Source organism: Atta cephalotes, assembly GCF_000143395.1.
Source record: "Atta cephalotes unplaced genomic scaffold scaffold00039, whole genome shotgun sequence".
NCBI lineage: Eukaryota > Metazoa > Arthropoda > Insecta > Hymenoptera > Formicidae > Atta > Atta cephalotes.
Window position 1 is genome coordinate 910,789 of NW_012130103.1, and position 10,750 is coordinate 921,538.

A 10,750-nucleotide genomic window follows, 5' to 3' on the forward strand; every position below is an offset into this window, starting at 1 on the left:
GAGAGAGAGAGAGGAACGTGATTATAATTTGCCGATTTAACGGGAATTGTTTATTTTAGATGAGAAATTTGATATTATCATGTCGATTATTGGTTTCAAACGCAACGATATAGAATATAATGCGTATGATATTATCATGTTGTTGATATAATGATATTTTATGTTTTTGAACTGAATTTTTCGGGATTCGAGCCGATTGATAAATATTATGAATGCTCAATTCTTAATTAAAATATATATTTTATTTTTATTTAGTTTATATTTTTACAAAATAAGTTTTTAACTGATTTTCATACTGATATGTATTATCTATTTATTTTGCGAGGTTTTAGATTAGAGAGAAACTATCAGTTTCTCTGCAGCAGTTTAATCTGTTAACTTGGAAAAGGTAATTGTTTCTCGAATAAGAAATTTGATATTATATCAGTTTTGAATGCAATGATGTAGTATAAAATATAACATAATGTGGGATAATCCATTTGCGTTTGGAGTGAAATTTAATGCAAGCAATTTAATTGAATTCGTGTATTATTACATTATTTTGGAATCAAAACCTATATATGTTCATGTTTATATGGATCTCTCTAACTCACGAACCGTACAGGTGCGAACGCATTAGAATTTCTGAGGCAAGTTTATATCATTTACAAATGTATATCCTAGCCTCGAACATCGGAAAGCAAATTCGCGAAACCGTTTTGGCAGAGGGAGTTAACTTCTTTCGCGTTTCGCGGATTAAAAGCGGTGGGTCGTAAATATTCCCGTCGTAATTTGAAAGCTCTCGTGTTCCAGCATTTCTCGGCGCATGGATTCTTTAAATGGCTTGCTCGCAGAAATCTATTTGGCGCATATGAAAATTTCATTTACAAGAAACTAGTCCGGATCTCACGCTGCTGCCTATCGACACCATTAAAATAATGCGATATCATTATATATGTGCGTTGTTTGGTGCATCGGTGTTGATAAATAGCATAATTTTCAGTTATTTTAATGAAATTTCCCTCGTCCGCGCACAGCCACGTGCACACTCATTAGGAGATGCGGTATTGACGTCAAAGCAACTTTGCACCAAAACAGGGTCAATTTCTTCGCCGGTCGATTTCTCAATTTTTCCTCTCGTTCATTATTAAAAAGGAAATGGACAACAAGCGATTTCTTATGCTTTTGGCAGCATGCGCAGCCGGCGTTGGCTGCTGGACTACACGAGTAGTCCATTAACTGAGAGTAAGTTCGGAGTTTCCAAATGCTGCCTAAGTTGCCAGTTTATGATCGATCAGTGCGGTAAATTAGAGCGTGACACCTCGACAGCTCATTGTCTCACTATGTGTAGTGCTTGTATTTAACGTTCACAGACTGAAGGTAAAGATACGATATATCATCATGATGGATACTCTTCTATATTTCCTCGCCTCGTGATAACTGAAACAAAGAGCAATCTAGAAGATTTACTGGGAGATGTAGTGAAATATACGATTTCTGCTTTCGCTATTTTGGTGCAATTTTGATAAAAGAACGTGCCATAATCTTTGTTAGCCTTTATTTTCTTTCTTCAAGTCGCTAAATAATCGTAAAACGGCGAAAAGAATTTTATTGGCGATGAAATTGTGTGTGTCGTCGTCGATTGCGATGTCAATTGCAACTTTCAAAGTGAAACGGTAACTTCTGCGGAATTGCATTACGCGCGGTTCTCCGTTAATTTCTAACGGAGTCGCCGAACCGAAGTCGAAACTCGTGCTGAAATTAGATTGGATAGTATGTCGTTCTTCATAACAGACCAATAAAGTAAACAGCAATTGGCAGTGTATCACGAATCTTTTACACGAATTTAAGCCAACACGGATTTAAAGTCAAAGGTTTATCTTCTCGCGCAAAGCTTTCGGGATAGATAAAAAATAAGTGTGACAGTAATGAATGTAATTATGATAAATCACGCGAAAAGTAGTGTGGATATTGGTTTAAATTTATATTTAAAAAGAGATGCATAATTAAATTAAATTTATATTAAATTTATTTTTTTAAAAAGAGGCACAATTTTTTTTTTTACAATTTTTCTGGCACACAGTTCTAATTTGGAAACTCTTTATTTTACTTTATAGAATTTATTTTCCTGATTTTAATTTATATAAGCGTGTCAAATTTGATATAATTTTAGACTTACCCCTTCTGCTTCCTGAGAATGGAAATGTTGACGTCTGATGCATATAGTCGTCATACTATTTCGCATTCTATTTTCTCACACTTCCGCAGCAAACTCGACAACTCGCGCTGTCATTCCCATTCATCTATGCCATAAACTGATGCTCGATTGAAAGGGCAGTCTCATATTCAACACTATCTCTCCATTTGATTGCAAATCTATCGTTCCATAACAACGTTTACTATCCCAACTCTCAAGAAGCTCTTTCTCTTGATCAAAGTGTCCATCATTATGTTGTTTCAATAATATTTCCCTTCTCATAAAATTAGGACAATGTTGGGCAGTGTTGAAACAGATGCCTCCTTTGGCAGTGGTGTAGTCGATTTATAATTCAAACTTCAAAGTTTGTGGTCAAAGCCTCAAGTTACTTTTGATTACGCCTTTGAAATACATGAAGCTCAGAGAGTTCGATTCAGGTGATCTAAAATGAATATTTTGAAAGATAGGATTTTCGTATATAAATAACGCGCACGGCGTTAAATAAGGTTTTATATATATATATATATAAAGTTACGCAGAATAATTTTATATCTCGCATTTTCACTCGCGAAAAAAGACGGTGATTATTTTTTCACTAATATCATTGGTATACGCTCTAATAATATTGCCTACGACATTTTCTTTTGAGATAATTATGAGAGAGAAAAAGAAAAACGGAGATTAAAATGTTGGAGACATAACAACGATTGGAATAACATAGGTCATGAAATTTGACATTTCGCGTGTCTCATTTAATATCCGTACTTTTAAAAGCCCTTTTTCCTCGTGCTATGATTTTTTTACGTGGAAATGGTGGATTGCAATATGCGAGCGAGTTCCATTTATTCGGACAGAAATCACTTCTTTCCGAGTATTCTCGCTCCGATTCGTGAGCTCCAAATATTAGTCCTCAGTTATTGCACCAAGGTAGAAAGCCGGCTGAGCTCGGATTATTCGTATGTTTCTCATTTAAAAATTGTAAGAGTTTAAAGAATTGGAAATCTCTCTAAAATCTACTACGTTTTTCATCATGAATATTATGTTAAAAAGCATAAATATTTAAAAGATATTATTTCACTTAATTAAAAAATGAAATAAGATATATCAATAATTAATAGACACTTTAGTTCTTTAAAAAATAATGGATATTTCTTAACGTTTTATATCAATTTTTTAAATATTATTTTTATTATATTAAAATTACGGTGAAATCATTACGGTTTCAAGAAATAATTTACGAACTTTACTCATTAATAACGCTAAATCTCACATTAATTAATCATAATATCTATTAAAACTTGATATATATGATTCTTGGTTGCATTCAGTATGAAAATAATCTGGGATTTACCTTCTTTCGAACTGATTCAGCATTTTTAATGTTAAATTATTTAGAAAGTATTATTCTTTAACATCTAACAGTTAAGTTTTGATATTCGCTCTCTTGACACTAGTTATACAAAATCAAATTAAATTCTTTAGATTATTTGGTTTAAAAAAATATTTTTCCCATATAATATAAAAAAACTATATATTATTCAAGAGTTTATTCATTAAATTCTTTAATTTATTTAGTTTTAAAACTACATTTTTTTATATTAATATACGAAAATAAATTTTTTATTATCCTAGTTTAGCAAAAATTTAGTTTCATCGCAAGAGATCCGCTACATTACTTTTTCAACAAGACATTTACATATCGATATTAAATTTAAATTCTTTGAGAGAATCATTCCCTTGTTACAAATTTTCATTGAAACTTTTATTATAACGGCGTCGCTGTATTCTAAATTTCTAGAATATTCTCTACATGCGACCCAAATTATCTAGATCTGACATCGATAGGTATGAGAGTATGGTTGGGAAATTAACGAAGCATTACCGATAACTCCGCTGCGCAGCATCCGCAGTTCCAGCGACACTGTAAGTGCTTGTATCACCTGTTACGCCTGTCATTCGCTCTTCCGTGCATCTCCGACATCCGGAACATTATTAGGTCCTTCATAGCATTCAGTATTTCGTATGTGCTAACATCTGTTACCGGCACAAGAGCATCATCGATTATCGATATCTGGCGCATTGCGTGAGAAGAGGACGGATCAATGGGAAATTCAGTGCGCGAGATGCTGGAGCCAAACTCAATTGCCATAAGAGAAAAGTACACCGGACGAAGTGAAATTGCATTTACGGTCTCAAACGCGATCGCCTGAGTAATTTGTCATATACCGCAAAAAGTCTTTCTGGTCGAAATATCTATAAATCCTTATCCAGCTTTATAGAGCGCAAAATCTTCATCCTATTACATACTCGATCAAAATAAATTGGGAAACCTGAAGTCCCGGGGATCGTTGGACATAACAAAGGGAATTCGAGACCATTATACCTAGTTTCTGTTTCCGAATATCAATTTGCCAATCTCTCGATCGCGCGGGTATCGGAATGCGGTAAATCGAAGCCGTGATTACCGTTAAGAGCACTTCGACGGGTGGATAACTGTGGCCGATGACTTCAGTACGATAGGTTTCGAAGTAGGAGAGAAAAATTGACGGCCCCGCCATTGAAGCTATCGTTTACGCTCTCATCTATCCTACGAGCCCATCCATCCGAGAATCCGTCGAATTCACTTTGCCAAGAGATTTTTTTAAGGGTCGAGCAAGAAATCGATCGTCGTCTTCATTCTACACGCCGACGACGAGAAAATATATAATTTCAACCGCTACCCGTGGGTGCTGAATTCTCTAAATATTTGGCCAAGTATATTTGTCGGCATGAAGGTGAAAATATGTGTGCGTTCGCATCATACACGTGGAATTTGCATATATTCGTCGACGGATTTTGGGCTGCAAGGAAAGAGACACGGCGAGTGGATCGGTGGTGCCTTGGATCCACATCGCTATAAATACACGTCGCAATAAACTCAAGGGTGACGTCCACTACATGGATCGACGTTTTTAGCCGTCCTTCTTCTTCTTCTTCTTCTTCTTCTTCTTCTTTTTCTTCTTCTTGGAGAGAAATTTTTGTTTCTTCTCTATAATTACTTCTCAATAATGTTCTCAAGATTTCACAATGTTTACGTCATTACTCTCCTCCATAAACTTGGGATAATTTCATCACGGCCCATATTCTCGAAGTGTAAAAATAAGTACGAAAGAAATAAAATTTACAGAGTTGGAAAATTTGGGTTAAACTTAACACATTTCACGTGTTCCAAACGATTCAAATTTTTATGTTAATTTAATAGATGAATATATTAGGAAATATAACATAAATATTATTTTAAGAAATAAATATAAAAAGGTAATATTAATACAGTTTATAAATAAACTATAGAAATTTTTTTTTTCAATAAAATTAACATTTATGGTATATTAAATTAGTATGTATTTTTTTTATTCACTTAGCTTAGAATTTATATTTTAAAACACATTATTTTTATTATATTATGTTATTCAATTTTATTCATTTAATTTTTTATAAATTGTCTTTTTGACACCAAGAAATATTGAATATAAAATATCTAAATGACATAATCACTTTATGTTAAATTAACACTCAAATTTTTCAAATTTCAATACAAAATTTTAACTAAGATTTGAGTAAATCGTTTCCAGTACGAAACATTTTTTATGCAATATTATATATAATTATAGGCACAAGATTGTTTTAATAGATTTCCTTCGGCTTTATTTCTTTTATTTAAAATGCTTGGTACACTTGATCAGAACGATAATAATTTAGAATTGACGCGTGATTGTGTTCATTGCATTAACGTTTGCCTTTCTAATAGGTTTATTATAATAAGATATCTGCATAATGTAACTTGTCAAGGATAATTTAATAATAACTACTGTTTTCGAGTTCAAAGTCCTTGAGAATCAAGGTCAAGAACATTATTCTTGTAATCATTAGTTATATAGTTTAATCATCTCATTATACAAGATTTCAAAGTTATCCTTATTATTTTCCAACTTCACGTTGTTTTATATATATGTAATTTTTTCGCATCGAATTAGAGCTCGATATTATAATAAATTATAACATAGAGTTATTATAATCGAGAATATTATAACATCGTTGTTAATTTTAACGAAAAAGTGAAGTAAAAGTATCTGAAGTAAATTTAAAATTATAAAATTATTATAAAACAATTTTTTGGTCTTTGATAACTTACCTAGATAGTCAAGTCTGTAGAAAACAGATTTTTTTTAAATGTCTGCTACATGCCAACAAAATAACAACAGAATTAGATGTATTACTGTTGATAGACTGCTAGAAAAAACGTAACAGAATCTGCAAGCATCAGATAATGTCAGCATTATCTGCTCAGTTTCTGCATACAATTTGTCTTCACATTATATCGACAGATGATGTTAACAAAACACAAGCCTAATGCGGATGCAGTTGATGGCAGATTGCCGTCATCATTTTCTGCTCGAACCTGCTGAAGACAGTCTGCTAAAAGACTGCAGACGATCTGGGTTAGATGCTTTGATTAAACGTTAGGGATATATTGGATCAATATTTGGCCAATATTTGTGCTAATAATCGTGATACTAAAGTTTATATTTCCTGAATAAAATGGTAGTTAAAACTGAGCAATTAGCTGACAAATATATAGATAATACGAAGTATTCTGTAAACGTCTTATGGGAAGCGCTTATGCGGCATTCTTGCAAGAATATTCGCACACTGCTGACGTTTATGGAAGACAATGTGGCCCCCTCACGCTTGTTGCGGTTTTATCGTGGTCACGATTAAATGCGAAAGCGCTCGCAAGAGAGAGTGTTCTATCCTGTGATGGGAAACTCGTAAAAACCGCGGTCGATCTACTTTAATCACCCTTTACGACGCGATATAAATAGCTTTCCAGTTATTTATCACCTACTCTCCATAAAAATCTTTTTCCACAGCTAGCAGCGAGGATACGACTAAAGTTTTTGTCTTCGAAATCAATTCATTATTTTAGAGAAATAATTATTTCCGAATTAATAATAATGCTTTACGGTAGCGAGTCTACAGGGACAAAAAGATGGATAACGTGACTCTCGAAGATGCGATATACATCATCGATAATATGACAGGATATGGATCAGTCATTTTATAAGACTGTGTCAGACTTTCAATTCCCTCGCGAAAAAATATATTTTTTGGTGTAAGCTTCGATCAAATAGACATGAAGCAATCGATGGCGAAAATATAAAGATAAAGAACGATATTCTGGACTTCTCGGCGTGTTTTCGAGATCATTAATTCGCTCGCCATGAACATTAATCATCGGGACGATCGGAATCGACGGCCGAGTGTCGCGTCGTGCGAAAGAATAATTCTCTATGTGGATGATTTCGCGGCAGCAACCGGCCAGGATTTATCGTCAGGATTCTATAATCGTGCTAAAGATGTTTACGCGTTGTCCGGCGAATCAAATGGTACCCGGACAGGTCATCGTTCCAGTCTACATCCACCCACTCCAGATAGTCTGGGCTTTCAGCTGGACGATCGTTCCGGTTTTTATCTTCCCGATTCCGGCGACAGATCGCCTTCTCCTAATCTATACTCTCAAACGAACAGCCCGAGACGCTCCAGATGCAACTTAGACATCGATCAGCGGTCCAGCAGGCGTTTCAGCTCGTCGAGTCGCTCAAAGACGAACAGCTATAGCAGACAGCTGCAACCGACTCCTTTAGGTAGGAAATAATTGGAAAGAGAATTAATGTATAGAAGAAAATGTTTTATTCCTTATAATTAATTAAAGAAAACTATAATTAACCTTGAATCAATATTGCCTTTGTAGAGCTTATAACTCACAGTTGATGTTTTATCTTTTCTCGACATCAATATATAATTGGATAAAATACTCGACTTTCTCAACTTTGTGTGACATCATAGTTCGAATGCATTAAAGACGAATGGAACGTATCGCGTTTTGCTTCGAAGTATCCGCAAAAAGGATTATCGCTTCTATCGATTAATTCCTGTGGGCGTACGGAAAACGTTTTAACATTAATATGTGACGACGACGTGAAACTTCAGGGGATGATAGAAGAGCCAGCGTTAGCAAGAAAACCAGGCCACGAAGGGCAAGTACTGCAGCTTCTCGAAAGGAGTCTATTCGCCAGACAAAGGGGGATGTTAAGCAGATACAGAAGATGATAGAGGACACTCAGGAACTCGAACAAGCACGACGTCATCGACGAATCGCCATGATCGTTTTGGGGACCTTTATTTTCCTTCTGGTGGCTTCGGTGCTTGCGGTGGTGATCACCTTGACGCACAACAGCTTTTTGAATCCTGCATCCGACTCAAAGGAACTGGCCGAGCATAATTGTAAATTGGAGAAATGAAATGATCTAAAAGTTTGGATACTAACCCAAAATTATAAAAGCTACTTTCCTTATAAAAGGCACAAATGTCATTCTATCTTTGTTACTTATTGATTATCAAGAAGGATAAAACGACGTTTGTGTCGATTGTGTCTCCTCAAAGGAAAGCAGTTAAAATATTAGAATACCGAGACTTTCGAAATTTAAGTTTAAAATCATTAACTGCGACCCTTCTCCATCATTTTAAGTTAAATGGAATTTCTCCGCGGTTAATTCATTTTGCTCGTGGATTTAACTTCTGTAATACAGTTTCGCCGCAACGCTCGATAAGACTAATTTAAATTTTGTGCTACTTTTAATTCACGAGCGATTAAGTCTAATCCGAAGTTGAGAAAAATCTGTTTCAACACGGAAGGAAGGTAACATAAATCTGTATGGTCGTTCGCTCGCATTGTGAAAACATGCAAGGATAAGAGATGCTAGTTTAGTGTCATATGTCTCTAAGAAGTTTTCCATTTTACTTATCAGTTTTCTTATCGTTTCAGTACGGAAAGAGAACGAGGAGCTACTGAATTCTCTGAACAGAGATATTTCCGTGCCCGAGAACGTTACGGCGCCTCCCTAAGACGAGGCGAATCTTCCGGACGGAAATGCATCGTCTGTCGATCTCGATTCACTTCAGCCACGTGATACGAAGTTCTCGTCTTACGACGACATTTCACGGCAACGAACAATGTTATTCAGGAATCAACGTCGCCAACGAGTTTTAAGGAGACGTTCGGGCGATTCAGAGAAGAAATTCCAAGACGGTGAGAAAGAACGAGTCTTTGATCGGCAGTAATGCTGATTAATTGTATCGCAGTATTTTAACGTGACGCTCCAGAGATGCAGCCTTTTATATGGCGTACATGTATGTATCGTAGAAACGTTATTGCGATGAACTCGTGAAAGTCTGATCGCGGCATACCATATTGCGCTGTTGATTGTATTATCGCTACGTTCGAAAACGTCACGTTGGTACATATATCTCGTATCGATGCAGACTAGGTGCCCTCAATTTCGAGCTTCGCCAATAAAGCTTCATTCCGATTAGAAACGCAAAACCAGAATACAATTTGAAGTACTAGTAAATTAGGTCATAAATTAACTATTAAAATTTGGCAGTACTTAATAATAAAATTTGTTTATAATATTAATTAATGATAGATTATTAATGATAAAATATTAACTCTTAATACACACACAATGATTTTCCTTTACACGATAAGTCTTTCGTGTCTGGGTTTATTTTCATCATTTTTACAAATATTACAAAAATTACTATAAAGAAAGTAATACAAAAATTATTAAGTATTTCTTGCATTGTTGGAAAATTTATATAAAATTGAATACATTTCATGTGTCTCAAACAGAGACACATGAAACCATTTAAATGTATTAATTTAATACAAGATGAATATGTTAGAAAATACAATACAATACAAATACAATACAAATATTATTTCAAATAATAAACACAAAAAATGTAATATTCATACAGTTTGTAAATAAACTGTGAAAGCATATTTTTTTAGTAAAATTAACATTTATGATATGTTAAATTAACATATATTTTATTCATTCATCTTATTAGAATTTACGTTTTAAAATTTAATTTTATATCATTTGTGTAAATTATGTTATTTTAAGTCTAAGAAATGTTAATTATCAATTTAATACAAACTATTTAAATAACATTTATTTAAATAACATAATCATATTGTATTAAATCAATATTTGAATATGTTTAAAATTCAACAAAATTTTAACAAGAACTTGAATAAACCGTTTCCAGTACTGACTATAAATACGAAATTTTTTTCATTGTATATACTTTAACATCTTTGTCAAGGTATTTGTAAAGTTGTGTATTAAAAAAATAAAAGAAAAGAGCATTATTTAGTCAAGTATTTCTGATAATTAAGAAAAGAAATGTGCAAAACATAATTAATGTTCATCTTGTGTATTAAGGGTTAATATATATAATATTTTTTATTATATAATATATAATAATTTATTAATTTAGTCGATCGAATAAATTCACATTGAATTTGGCAATTTTTGTAGTTGCGATAAATCATCTAGTACACGTGATTTGTCATAATAAATACGAAGCAATTAAGAGCTCCTGATTTGCGTGGATGCGAGCAATAACTCTTCAGGAACGCAATTACGATCTTCGACAAGAGTTCGCGCAGTCTCATTGCGAAATTTA

General features: G+C 33.8%; 1 protein-coding gene across 1 annotated transcript in view; it reads left to right on the forward strand.

Moving 5' to 3' along the window:
* The window catches only part of LOC105622002, a 20,969-nt gene extending 11,848 nt beyond the window's left edge, over positions 1 to 9,121 (forward strand). Inside the window, exon 4 of the mRNA XM_012203433.1 lies at positions 9,042 to 9,121. Within this exon, the coding sequence (XP_012058823.1) occupies positions 9,042 to 9,121 (80 nt within the window). The remainder of the gene's footprint in view (positions 1 to 9,041) is intronic.
* Positions 9,122 to 10,750: the final 1,629 nt, after the last annotated feature.